Source organism: Neovison vison, chromosome 13 (genome assembly GCF_020171115.1).
Source record: "Neovison vison isolate M4711 chromosome 13, ASM_NN_V1, whole genome shotgun sequence".
In the NCBI taxonomy this organism is placed as follows: Eukaryota; Metazoa; Chordata; class Mammalia; order Carnivora; family Mustelidae; genus Neogale; species Neogale vison.
Window position 1 is genome coordinate 96,268,294 of NC_058103.1, and position 13,020 is coordinate 96,281,313.

General features: G+C 46.0%; 2 protein-coding genes across 4 annotated transcripts; one reads left to right on the plus strand and one right to left on the minus strand.

Moving 5' to 3' along the window:
* The first annotated feature begins 192 nt into the window (after positions 1 to 192).
* APEX1 (apurinic/apyrimidinic endodeoxyribonuclease 1) lies at positions 193 to 3,177 on the plus strand. 2 transcript variants are annotated; one of them, XM_044230302.1, is made up of 5 exons: positions 193 to 241; positions 579 to 704; positions 906 to 1,090; positions 1,876 to 2,068; positions 2,407 to 3,177. In XM_044230302.1, exons 2-5 carry the CDS (start codon positions 647 to 649, stop codon positions 2,922 to 2,924), a joined length of 954 nt encoding a protein of 317 aa, XP_044086237.1. In that variant the 5' UTR covers positions 193 to 241; positions 579 to 646; the 3' UTR covers positions 2,925 to 3,177. The 2 variants fall into 2 exon arrangements, with proteins under 2 accessions (XP_044086237.1, XP_044086236.1); XM_044230301.1 differs by having other exon boundaries at positions 204 to 272.
* Positions 3,178 to 3,261: 84 nt separating this feature from the next.
* On the minus strand, positions 3,262 to 6,838 carry PIP4P1 (phosphatidylinositol-4,5-bisphosphate 4-phosphatase 1). Of its 2 annotated transcripts, none has more exons than XM_044230304.1 (7): positions 6,541 to 6,838; positions 6,035 to 6,225; positions 5,561 to 5,667; positions 5,014 to 5,119; positions 4,758 to 4,810; positions 4,566 to 4,656; positions 3,262 to 4,104 (listed from the first exon to the last, which is right to left on the minus strand). In XM_044230304.1, exons 1-7 carry the CDS (start codon positions 6,701 to 6,703, stop codon positions 3,961 to 3,963), a joined length of 855 nt encoding a protein of 284 aa, XP_044086239.1. In that variant the 5' UTR covers positions 6,704 to 6,838; the 3' UTR covers positions 3,262 to 3,960. The 2 variants fall into 2 exon arrangements, with proteins under 2 accessions (XP_044086239.1, XP_044086240.1); XM_044230305.1 differs by having other exon boundaries at positions 6,562 to 6,837.
* Positions 6,839 to 13,020: the final 6,182 nt, after the last annotated feature.

The following is a 13,020-nucleotide window of genomic DNA, read 5'->3' on the forward strand; positions in this document are numbered from 1 at the left end:
GTCGGGGTGGTAGAACGAGTCGTGCATCTGGCACACCATAAACAGCCCTAGAATGAAAGGCTGGGGCCTTCAGTCCCTGGGAGACTTGGAGGCGGGGAGCGGGAAAGGCCGAGCCTCTCTGTCACATGGCCCCAGACGACCAGCCACACGCGCTCCTCTGCTTGAGGCGGTGCTCCCCGGGTCACGTGACCATTCCCCTTACCCACGTGGGGGCACAGCGTGCGAGACTCTTTGTGCTCGGGTAAGGAGGAGCCAGGCTGGGATCGGAGCAGGTCAGATACTGGGTTGCTCTTGTTTGCCGAGCAGAGGGGCTTCCCGGACTCTGATCCGCAAGCCTAAATCAAAACCCTGAATTAAGGCCCTCGATTGGCCGGAGGGCGGATCTCACGAGGACTGCACAAGGCATCCTAAAATGATCTAGTCTTGTGGGTGAGGGGCTGAAGGGCCTGTGGTGCCTGGAGGCGGGGAAAGGATTCAGAGATAATATGGTTTGAGAGGCGGTACCTAGTGCGGGGGCGCCCGAGGGAGGAGTCTTTTCCCAAACCTTAGCTGACTTCACGACCTCTTCCTGTCTGCAGGGAACACGGTAAAAATACTGCTTCGGTGGGCGACGTGGTACTGGTTCAGAAAGGCTTTCGTTACAGCGATGCCGAAGCGTGGGAAAAAGGGAGCCGTGGTAGAAGACGGGGAAGAACCCAAGATTGGTAAGAGAACAAAATGATCCCTTATCCCTAGAGGCTGCCGTGGGGGTTTCTGATTCCTTCAGTGAACGGGAAGTGGGAACGTACTCAGTGTGTTCTTGCAGATTGTAAAGAAGTCGTAACAATTCTCAGTGGGTCTATAGTAAAGCGGATCGAAGTTGCTTTTTGTCAACTTTTTATCATTGTGTATTACTTATTTTATAGAGCCAGAAGCCAAGAAAAGTAAGGCGGGAGCAAAGAAAAACGAAAAAGAGGCAGGAGAGGGGCCAGTCTTGTATGAGGACCCCCCAGATCAGAAAACCTCGCCCAATGGTAAATCGGCCACCCTCAAGATCTGCTCCTGGAATGTGGATGGGCTTCGAGCCTGGATTAAGAAGAAAGGTTTAGATGTGAGTGAAATTCAGGGAAATTCATTTCGTATTGAATGATCTTGGGATTTAATCACCTTAACATTTTAATCCCAAAGTGTAGGTTTTATTTTCCCTTTGTGTGTAGATTTTTTTTGGTGAAAGTTAAAAGGAGGAGCTTCACCAAGTTATAGAACTACTGTATTTCTGAGAAATGTCCAATTTTTCAACTCCATTTCTATTGTTTTAATTAGTGGCTTCATCTCTTTGCCATGCACCTTGTTTTTGGACTTGCTTCATTTCATCTCCAGTAGGTCTTCCATTTAAATTACGGTTTAGTAGTGCCTCGCTGGTTGATTTGGGGCGTCGTGAGTTGGAGCCCCACCTGTGGCCTGGAGTTTAAATCTTAAAAATATGCCTAAAAATCTTAACTTGGCTATCCATTGCCTATGAAAGAAATACCATCTCTTCAGCATTGCATGTAATCTCATTTTTTCTTTTAGTTGCCAGTTATAGAATTTAGCTGTTACTAAACTTTTTCTTTAAATATTTTATTAGAGTGCACAAAGGGTTGGGGGGGGCAAATGGAGAGGGAGAAGCAGACACCCCACTGAGCAAGGAGCCCAACCCTGGGCTCATCCCAGGACCCTGAAATCATGACCTGAGCTTAAGGCAGATGTTTAACTGAGCCACCTAGGTGCCACGTTCTTATTAGACTCTTAAGCATAGTGATTGTGTCTAAGCAGTGTAGTTCTAGTACTTGGCACAGAGTCTTCAGTGAATGTCTGAATTGATAGTCCTTTTTCTACTTTTCATTTCACTCACAGTGGGTAAAGGAAGAAGCCCCAGATATCCTCTGCCTCCAAGAGACCAAATGTTCAGAGAACAAACTACCAGTTGAACTTCAAGAGTTACCTGGACTATCCCATCAGTACTGGTCAGCTCCTTCAGACAAGGAGGGGTACAGTGGTGTGGGCCTGCTTTCCCGCCAGTGCCCCCTGAAAGTCTCCTATGGCATTGGTGAGACCCTGTTCATTCCTAATCCCTGAGCTCTTACAATCCAACGGCTAATACCCTATCCCAGCCCCTAATGTGAATTATTTTCTTTGCTTTTCCTTTTCTTACACTTTTTTTTTTTTTTAAGATTTTGTTTATTTGACGGCAATAGAGGGAACACAAGCAGGGGGAGTGAAGAGAGGGAGAAGTAGGCTTCCTGCTGAGCAGGGAGACCAACATGGGGCTCAGTCCCAGGATGCTGAGATCATGACCTGAGCTGAAAGCGGATGCTTAACAACTGAGCTACCCAGAGGCCCCTTCTTAAACTTTTTTATACTGATTTTGTTTCATCATTTCTGTAGGTGAAGAGGAACATGATCAGGAAGGCCGAGTGATCGTGGCTGAATTTGATGCATTTGTGCTGGTAACAGCCTATGTACCTAATGCAGGCCGAGGTCTGGTACGCTTGGAGTACCGGCAGCGCTGGGATGAAGCCTTTCGCAAATTCCTGAAGGGTTTGGCTTCCCGCAAGCCCCTTGTGCTATGTGGGGACCTCAATGTGGCTCATGAAGAAATCGACCTTCGCAACCCCAAGGGAAACAAAAAGAATGCTGGCTTCACTCCACAAGAGCGTCAAGGCTTTGGGGAATTACTACAGGCCGTGCCACTGGCTGACAGTTTCCGGCACCTCTACCCCAACACAGCCTATGCCTATACCTTTTGGACCTATATGATGAATGCTCGATCCAAAAATGTCGGTTGGCGCCTTGATTACTTTTTGTTGTCTCACTCTCTGTTACCTGCATTGTGTGACAGCAAGATCCGTTCCAAGGCCCTGGGTAGTGACCACTGTCCTATCACCCTATACTTAGCACTGTGACACCATCCCTAAATTACTTTAAACCTGGGAAATAAGCCCCCCAATTTAGCTTTAAAACTTAACCTCCCCAAAACATCTTTAAAAACTGCTCTCTAGAAATATGTGCACTGTATTTCCCTTCTAACAATACAAATCCTTCAACCAGCCTACTACTGATGCTTTTCTTTAAACCCCCCAATATTTTTTACATTAAAAAAAGCTACTGATGACTTCCTTTGAACTGTCCACATGAAAATAAAGAGCCATAGTTTCAGCCTTGCTGTCTTTGTATTCTACCCCTTCGTGGGGCTACAAATTCCCCTCGTTTTTTACATATAAAGATAAACAACTAGAAAAGGATAGTCATGACCGTATTTATTTACAAGCACAGGATGAATCCCTAGCCTCCCCCAAGACAGAGCAACCCTACCCAGCCCAGTTAAATACTCCAACTAGGGGGTAAGGTTGGAAGGAGGAATTAAGGGAAATACAGGACTAGGGGAACATACCCCACATTAAATAGTTATATACACATCAGTTCCTGTGGTTCTGTACAGAGCAGCGGCTGACCCCACCCCCCCAGGACACGGAATGGGGGGAGAGGAGACTGAGGGTACTGAGGCCAGAGCCAGCCCCTGGTGAAGTGCAATAGCAGCAGCAAGGTCCTAATGGTGCACAAGAGGGAGGGAACCCCCAGGGCTACCCACCCCCACCCTGCCCTGGAATGTTTAAGGGACAGGAATGGCTCTCAGGGAGCATATTAGGAAGGACAAGGCTAGAACCCTCTTCTAGGACCCAGGTTTAGGGGCAACATTCTGTCTATTTCACCCTAAACACAGCAGCCCTTGGAGGAAAGCAGATGGCCAGCAGTGGTCTTCTCTACCCCTCCAAACCTAGGTGAGGGCCTGGTTCCTTCCTACCTCTCCCCAGGGAAAAGGAAGGCAGCTGCTTGGCTCCCTTTACAGAAGCCGAGGGAGCCTTTTACCACGGTTCCCTCTGTAGTGTCACTGTCCCCACCAGGGAGGGGCCAGGCACAGTCTGTGGGTTGTCATGAAGCTCAGGAGAAGTTCTGGACAGGGTGGCTGACCTTCATACAGGCCCAATAGAGGGCCCGGCCCAAACACAGCACAGCCAACAGGATGACAAATGCCCAGGCTGCATAGATGCCTCCATATCTCCGTGCATGCTTCCATGTGCCAAACTGATGAACAAGGAAGATGGGGTTACTGTTGATCTCTTAACATTTTCTAGAAATCGTAGTAACGGGCTGGGAGCTTCAATCCCTGGTTCCCTATCCATGTGTATCCATCTTCAGGGACCTTCTTAGCCAGTTGTTCTGCTCCCTTCCCCTAGGCAGGTACATAAGTTATACAATCCCAGACATCTGTCAGTTTTTCTGACCGGTGAGCCAGGTTTCCTTACAACAGCTCTTTAATTTAACCCAATTCTCCACTGCCCTATCTTCTGCATAAAGAAGATGGCTGATTTTTACTCCTACAGTAACAAGGAAGATTATCAATTACCTTCAAGTTCAGTTCACCTACACATTAAAACAAAACCCCCTCAGTTAATCTTCCACTGTTTTTAAGGTAGCCATTTCCCAAATCTTAGGCTATGGAGATGAGGCTGAAGACTGAGAGGGGCTGGATCAAGATTACTCACAGCAAGGCCAGTAGCAGTGACGGCCAAGAGTAAGCCAAGCAAGAAGCAGCAGATACATCTCTTTCGTGGATATCTGCGCCCAATAGATGACCTGTGGGGAAGCAAACAAATGGATATAAGCAAAGGCCCTGCAGATTTTCCCACACATATCAACAATTACTCACTCAACAATGCCACTCTCCAATCACTTACACTTTCCTGCAGTGAGGGCAACGGGCCAAGGTTCGGTCTGTGAATTCTGTCCACTACGGAAAACAAAAAGGGGAGAACCAATTAATAGAAGCAGGGCCATGTCCGATGAAGGCCTTGGGGCAGGGGAGGGTAGGAAATGAACAGAAGGAATTTAGAACAAGCCTTTTTAGGATTAATTATCATAACTCAGAAATACATTCATGATTACTTCTGTTTCTCCCCCTCCTTTCCAAGACTTCCCAATATTCCTCCTCACCAGGAAAGTATTCTTGCAATGTCCACAGATAACCCTGACACCCATAGGTTGTGGTTCCGGACTCAGAGGTCCTGGATGCACAGGCCCCAGGTTGATGATTCTTTTGCTGTAAAGAAGAAAATGACTGTTTAAATAACTTTTAATCCTAAAGATCCCCACACTATCCCTCCTCCACACCCTCCACTCCCGGCCTAAGTTCCTCTACTTCTCTGTACGTGTACTATACCCCACACCACCCCAACCCTATCCCCAGGGAATTGAGGAATAACACAATTTAAACTTCAGATCTCTAATTTCTCTTTTATCTCATGATAATTCACCCAGCCCACTAGACTATTTCCTATAAGACACCATTTCACCCCAATCTTTTTATTGTCAGATGTGAAAGATGGCTATAATATTCTAAAAGATACAACAGTCCGCAGTGTTTTCCTCTTTCTAAATAAACACGAGGCTCTTTCAACTTAAGGTTCTCTGCAAACATTCATCCTTTTTACGGCTTTCCAATTTTTCCCACTGATGCCCTTCTCCACTTTATGTCTCTTACCAGTAAGGCCGAGGGCAGGCAATCCGCTGGGAAGTCACTTTGCAGATAAGGAGACAGTTACAGGGGCAACGAACATATTTTTTCCCTGGAGGTGCATTCTTGATTGGCTAGAGAATAATGAGGATATCGGTAAGCAAACCTCTAATTCCAATCCCTTCCATTTCCTCCAAAAACACCTTCTGAGGAGAGATCAGAGAAATAAGATTTTAGCCAGGACAGACAGATGAAATTATAACATGAGATTCACAAATAAAGACTAGGCTTAAGTATCCAGGACAGGTATGAAGGTACACGATGGTAAACATTATCTTCAGTGAGTGGCTTCTGGGGAATTGACAGTGTGAGATTCCTGGAACTGAAACCGGGGTTTCATGACTAGCACTTGGCTAACACCTGAAGGTCAGGGTCTAGAATCAAGGGATCAGAAAGCGGATCTAGGAAACAGGGCCCATTTCATAGATATGTATAACTCACAGTGGCTTCATTGCAGACGCCGCATTTGACTACATGCTGATGCATCTTGCCTTCCACGTTGATGAGAGACTGGCAGACTCGGCAGGTGATCATAGGGGCACTCCCACTGTCCGGGCTGGTCAGAGGGGAGTAGGGGGGCGGGTCCTCCCCAGGCAACACGGCGGGGTGTCCCTCAGGGAACGGGGGAAATGCTGAAGAGGAAAGTAAAAAGGAGGGTGGCATCACTTGCAGACACCTCACTGATGCTCCAAAGGGTCAAGGAACTCTTTTTCGTCCGCAACCCTGCTGACCTAGCTCGGCGGGCTTCTTATAATCCGTGCTTCCCTAGAAGCCCCTTCCTTTCCCAAGCTCCGTGGCAATTGCGAAAGAAAGACAGCTTCACCCAGTCAGTCACAGGTGCAACTGCTCCGCACCTGGCGCTGGGGCCCCGCCTCCGCCCCAGGCCCCGCCCCCTCCTTCGGCTCAAGAGTACCCCCCGGGAACACCTCGGACCCGCCCCGGCTTACCCTGGGGCGGGGCATGTTTACCGGCTCCGTACGGTGGTGCGGAAGGGGTCAGGCCTCCCCCGGGCCCAGCCCCAGTCCCGCCCGGCCCCACTAATCCGTTGCCGCCGGCGCCACCGTCGATGGGCTCGGAGAGCAGCGGGGATCGCTCTCCGTCTGCCGCCATGGCCGCCGCCGCCACCGCCTCCTGCTTCGGACAAGGATCCGGCTCTCTCCGCCGCTGCCGTCTCCGCAGCCACCGCCGCCGCCGCTACCGGGTCCCCAGGGCGCCTGCGCGCCTCGCGCCCAGCTCGCCCCGCAACCAGTGGCCCACCCCGCCCGATTCCGTCCCGCAAGCACGTGATAGGCTATCCCCGCCCCGGCCGTGCTGTTATTCGTGGCCACAAATCAATTCTTGGTCCTGCCAAGGCAGCTCTTTTTTCCCATTGGGGAGCGCCGCGGCAACGTCAACTGTCACATGACCTCCCGGAGGCCGCTGGGCCTGCAAAAACTGCACGTGACGAGAGGTTCTGCGAGCCATTGGAAGCGTGGCCATCGCGTTACCTCCAGACCAGGAGGTGGGGCTAGGCGGCTTCAGCGGGCTGGTCACGTGTTTCAGGAAGCCGCGCGTCCTCTGTTACGCGCCCACAGTGGGCGCGGAATCATTGCTCCTTATTGGCCCAAAGATGCCACAAAAAGACATCTCCTCTTTGCGGTTACAGTTGGTCTGCCATTGGCTGGCCTCTCTGGTCCTGTGACCTGTGGGTGCAACTGTATTGGTCCGAACTTTGGTCCAGAAGCCGGGGGCGTGGTTGAAGGAGCGGGCAGTGAAAGTGTCAGAGCTGGGACGGAGCTGCGAAAGGAGGGAGGTCGGTGGTGCTTAGGCAGGCTGCAGACACCTGGAAAAAGTTGGGAGTAAAGATGTACAAGTACGAAATGGATTGAAACGTTAAGGCTACCCAGCCTTTCTCGCTGGAGTCACTTCTGGAGCCAAACCCAAGCCTGGCTTCTCCAGGAACCTGCCCTGCAGACTCCACCTTCCCACTCCTCATCCCTGTTATGAATTTACCTCTTTGATGAGTCTGGATCTACCACTACAAAGATATCTCATGTTTTACTCAATTTCTTGACCCGATTAAGTATAGGGATATTTTAATTACTTTGTCTGACAAGATGAGACCGTTTTTAGACTAGTCACAACTTTGCCCCAACCAGGATACTGCTAATGGAGGTTATTCTGACAAGTACTGGAAAAGCTCCTGAGCAGCTCGGGCGTTTAAACATAGAGCCAATCCTACTCACTCTCCGGTTCATCCGTATTCCTCCATACTCAACTTGCATGGCTGATAAGACTACAGGTGCCCCCCCCCAACACCTGTTTCCGAAAGGAGAAGTCTTATGAAATCTTTCCTAAGCTGAAGTGAATAAAGGGAAGAAACAATTATCATTAATTATTATGGAAAATTCTTTGAGTGGTCCCAAACCCCCAAAATAATCTCTCTTAGGATTTTCTGATACAGTAGGACACATCTTGCTAAGATATGAACAAAATACATGGAGAAAAAAAGCACAGAGTTTCAAAGACACAATTCAAATCTATGGTGGCTTCATGCTGAGTGTAGTTCCCAGGGAAGGAGCTGGGTGGTGCCACTTTCCCTTCTAGGTGTGTTGCCTCCTCCGGAGTCAGCGGCGGAACAGTGAAAGCTATTTTCCTTTTTTTTTTTTTTTTTTAAAGCGAAAAGGCTCTTCGGATTTCTTACGCTTAGGGAAAACATTTACAGGCGTACCAAGTTTTAGGGCGCTTGGCTTTAATGCTCGTCGCGGGTATTGCGGTTTTTTACAAACTGAAGATTGTGCCAATCCGGTGTCAGGCAAATTTATCAGCGCCATTTTTCCAACAGCATTTTTTCACTTCGTGTCTGAGTCACCTTTGGGTAATTATACAACATTGCAAATTTATCCATTATTATTATATTGGTTGTGGTTATCTGTAATTAGTGATTACAACTTGTTGAAAGCTCAGATGATTAGTTAGCCTTTTTCTTACCAGGTGGGAACTTTTTATTTCTTAATTGGATGCCTCGTGAAATCTATCCTTCCAAAAGCAACAGTAATAAATTATGACATTATGAAATTTTCAAAAATATGAGCTACTTATTAACAAATGATTAAGCCTCATTACTGAAATATCTTGTGTCAGTATACCAAGGGCTTTTGCCTTCTCAGTTACTTGTTGGGTGGAAACAGACCCTAGGAACAATAAATCATTTCTTTATGCTCCTTCTTGAATGCACGTTTGCATTGGCTTTACCTCCTTTGAATTATACCTTTCTATCTCCAACTATGCCATGTTGTTCCAAAAATATATTACATTTAAATTTTTATGTCCCATCTGTATTTTCTTTTGTAGATTTTGATGACAAGGTATATATATCTTTGGGTTTAATTTTTTTATTAATGGTTAGCATTTTTAGCAGTATTTAATCAAGGTAAGTACTTTTTCAGATATACTATTGCACACTTAATAGACTATAATATTGTGTAAACATAACTTTTATACACATTGGGAAACCAAAAAACTCACTTGAATCACTCTATTGTGGTATTATCATTGTTCCAATGGTCTGGAACTAAACCTGCAATATTTCTGAGGTATACCTGTACTAATGTAGGTGTTTCATAAACCAAAGTGGCATAACTTGAACTTGCAAAAAGTAGGGGATACCTGCAATTTTCAAGCCTACCAAAGTGCTCTACCAAATGGGTACCTAAACAGCAGGATCCCCCCACATCTTTCAACTTTATTGGGTGTTTCAGGTTGGGCAGGTTCAGAAGTCAAGGTGAGTGATCCCTTGTTATGTAAAGAATAGTTTAGGAGGATTTCTTTAATTATGTCAGTGTAGGATGAGCTTACTATTATTCTGGGATTAATGATGGATGATAGAATAAAAGTCTTTATTTCAGGTGTTACTGAAGTAATTTCCTCTAATTAAGCAAGTACAGTTGGGAAGGACCCCATTGTTATAGGATAAGGAAATACTGGGAGACAAAGACACAAGGTAGTACCAGCTCATGGTCGTGGTAAATATCTGATTGAGACAGATGGGCAATTTTAGCTCAGATCTATTAAATGTAGAGGATCCTTGACTAAAAACCATGCTGGAATGGCTGTGTCTCTATCACACAAGGAACGTAACCACACTGAGTTTCCCCAGGTCATAGCTCAGATGGTAATTGCCTTACATCTGGAAGGTGACGGAATTGAAAAGATAAGTCCAAGGACCATGGCCAGTTTAGCCAGAAGTCTCTCCACTGAGCCTAACATTGAAGGAAGTACAACCCACCCCAAATACGTGATGATAAAGGAATCGCTGCTGTCCTAGCACTTGGCTGCTGCAGGAGCTGGAGACTTCACCTGGGTTCTGATCGTTAGACAACTTTCCCAGGGCAGGTTCTACTTAGATGCTGGTATCCTCCCACCACCTAGGCCCCACATACACCTAATGAACTAAGGAACATCTGGATTCAAATGGGGAAGGGACTGGAGCTCTACAGGGGGACAGGCCAGTCTGCTGCTCTTTATAGTGTTTCTGGCACACAAACCCAAGTGTTCACTCTACAGTGTAACAGTGTTCATTATTTGTATGTTAGTTATACTTACATTCCAAAACCTGTCCTTTTATGACTCTCTCCACCTTCACCAAAGTCATATTTGGTATCTATTTATTTTTTTATTATATTCAGCTAACCAACATATATTAGTTTTTGATGTAGCGTTCAGCGATATATTAGTTGCATATAACAGCAACTGCTCATCACAACACGTGATGCCCTCCTTAATACCCTCCTTAACCCCCTCCTTTCTGTAACCCTCAGTTTGTTTCCTGGAGTCCAGAGTCTCTCATGGTTTGTCTGCCTCTCTAATTTCTTCCCATTCAGTTTCCCCCCAGCTTCCCTTGTGGTCTTCCATACTATTCCTTATGTTCCACCTATGAGTGAAACCATATGATAATTGTCTTTCTTTGTTTGACTTATTTTGCTTAGCATAATCCCCTCCAGTTCAATGCAAATGGTGAGTATTCATCCTTTCTGATGGCTGAGTAAAATTCCATTGTGTATATGAACCACATCTTTTTTTTTAAGATTTTATTTATAGATTTTATTTATTTATTTATTTGTCAGAGAGAGAGTGAGAGAGAGCACACACAAGAAGCCAGAGTGGCAGGCAGAGGCAGAGAGAGAAGCAGGCTCCCTGCGAACAAGGAGCCCGATGTAAGACTCAATCCCAGGACCCTGGGATCATGACCTGAGCTGAAAGCAGCGTCTTAACGAACTGAGCCACCCAGGCATCCCATTTAGATATTTTATTTATTTATTTGACAGAGATCACAAGTAGGCGGAGAGGCAGGCAGAGAGAGAGAGAGGAGGAAGCAGACTCCCGGCTGAGCAGAGAGCCTGATGCGGGGCTGGATCCCAGGATCCTGGGATCATGCCTGAGCTGAAGGCAGAGACTTTAACCAACTGAGCCACCCACACATCCCATGATGAGAAGTAAATGTTAACCAGTAAGAAGCATGTTCTGTTGGACAGGAATGTGAGGCTTTGATGGAAGGTCTGATGGAATAATCCTTGAATATGTCCTGCTTAGATCCTTTTCAATGCCAGATTCACCTCCATCCACATATGTGTGGAACAGAACTAAGGAAGAACAGTGGTTCTCTAAGTGCTCTCACAAGGAAAACTGCCTTATAATAAATTCCTTTGGGACTTGAATTCTAAGGAGCCATTACTTAATCTGCAAATGGACTCATCATCTAATACCTACAGTTCTGAGTATAGTCCTGTAGGAGAAATCTAAGGCCAATAAATTGTTTCGCCCTCAGTGACATTACAATCTGTAGTGGTGGGAAGATTCATACCCATAAAGCAAGGCAGTAATTTGTGAGAAGGGCCATAAAAGAGGTGGGAGAAATCCCTGCTGGCATGGAGGAAAGGAATACTTCTTGTCTTGAGCTGTCTACTGCAAATAATGAACAACCCCCAAACAAAGTGATATGTGTTTTCTCCTTGTTATTTTGCATGTTGGCTGCATGGTTCTTTCGCTGGTCTCACCTGGGCTCATTCATGAATACGTAATGGGAGACTGGAAATAACGGATTGGTCTAAAATGGCCTTACTCATATGTCTACCAACTGTATGTGCTGACTTGCTGGGGCTTCTTTTTTTTTAAAAGATTTTATTTATTTATATGAGAGAGAAAGATAACAAGAGACAGCATGAGCAAGGGGTAGAGGGAGAAGCAGACTGCTTGCCCAGCAGGACTTGATCCCAAGACCCTGGGATCATGACCTGAGCCGAAGGCAGAGGCTTAACCCACTGAGCCACCCAGACATCCCATCAATTTGTTTTATAAAACATGTATAAGAGGGGCGCCTGGGTGGCTCAGTGGGTAGGGCCTCTGCCTTTGGCTCAGGTCATGATCTCGGGGTCCTGGGATCGAGCCCCGTGTTGGGCTCTCTGCTTGGCAGGGGGCCTGCTTCCCCCTCTCTGACTGCCTGCCTGCTTGTGATCTCTCTCTCCCTCTCTCTCTCTCTCTCTGTCAAATAAATAAATAAATAAATAAAACCTTTAAAAACAAAACCCACCCAGACTGATTTAACAATAAAAAGAACTTTTATTCACACACACACACATATATATATACACATATGTGTGTGATTGAGTATGCAATATTCACCAAACAGAGGTAATACATATTTGAAGTCTGGTGAGTTTCAATATTAACTGAGTTCTAATAGAAAGGGATGCATAGGTGGAAGAAAATACAAAAGAGGAATAATTTTATGTGTCAGGAGGAGTAAATTCAGCATTTTGAAAGATTTTTACAAAAGGAGCATTCGAGATAGAGAAGACTTTGAAGATTTCAGTTGCTTAACAAGCCAATGAGATACTATGTGGCTACTAATGTGATCTTTGTTCATTCTATGAGCTGTGCTGAGATAGTGTTGAAATTATGGGAGTCTGAATTATTCTGTAGCCTTCAGGGTTCAAGGCATATGTGGAGATTTTTAATTTTTGGTTCTGGGTGCCACATCCTAAGGGATAAACCTGGATAAGAATATGTCAAGAAAAGGATGGCCGGGAAGGTGGAGAATATATCCATGATATTCTATACGTTTGGTTGCCATGTGATTGTCTGAACTGGGATGTGTTGGGAGAATGAAAAATGGCTCTTGAGAAAAATTATCCCAAACTTGGAAACAAAGCAAGAGAATGATGAAATATTCTTTTCAAAGCATACTGGGAGGTTACCCAAATACATTTTTTGTTTGCCTTGCAAGTTCATTGCAAATTTTGTTTGACATTACATGGTATCAGAAGTGGGCCTGCTGAGTGTCTCACCTCCCTCCTCTGTCTCTACCGTAGATTCAAATAAGGTACGTACAGAGTCCATCTTGCTCCTTTAACTCCCCAGTGGTCCCAGTCAGAGTCTGCTGAGTCCTC

What these genes read in the sequence shown, in the direction of transcription:
- PIP4P1 (XM_044230304.1), bottom strand. Translation starts at nt 6,703, where the DNA reads ATGGCGGCAGACGGAGAGCGATCCCCGCTGCTCTCCGAGCCCATCGAC. An exon ending in TAAACATGCCCCGCCCCAGG is followed by an intron (nt 6,226 to 6,540) that starts GTAAGCCGGGGC and finishes TTTCCTCTTCAG; the next exon opens with CATTTCCCCCGTTCCCTGAG. An exon ending in ATTGCAAGAATACTTTCCTG is followed by an intron (nt 4,811 to 5,013) that starts GTGAGGAGGAAT and finishes TGTTTTCCGTAG; the next exon opens with TGGACAGAATTCACAGACCG.
- APEX1 (XM_044230302.1), top strand. Translation starts at nt 647, where the DNA reads ATGCCGAAGCGTGGGAAAAAGGGAGCCGTGGTAGAAGACGGGGAAGAA. An exon ending in TTAAGAAGAAAGGTTTAGAT is followed by an intron (nt 1,091 to 1,875) that starts GTGAGTGAAATT and finishes TTTCACTCACAG; the next exon opens with TGGGTAAAGGAAGAAGCCCC. An exon ending in GAAAGTCTCCTATGGCATTG is followed by an intron (nt 2,069 to 2,406) that starts GTGAGACCCTGT and finishes TCATTTCTGTAG; the next exon opens with GTGAAGAGGAACATGATCAG.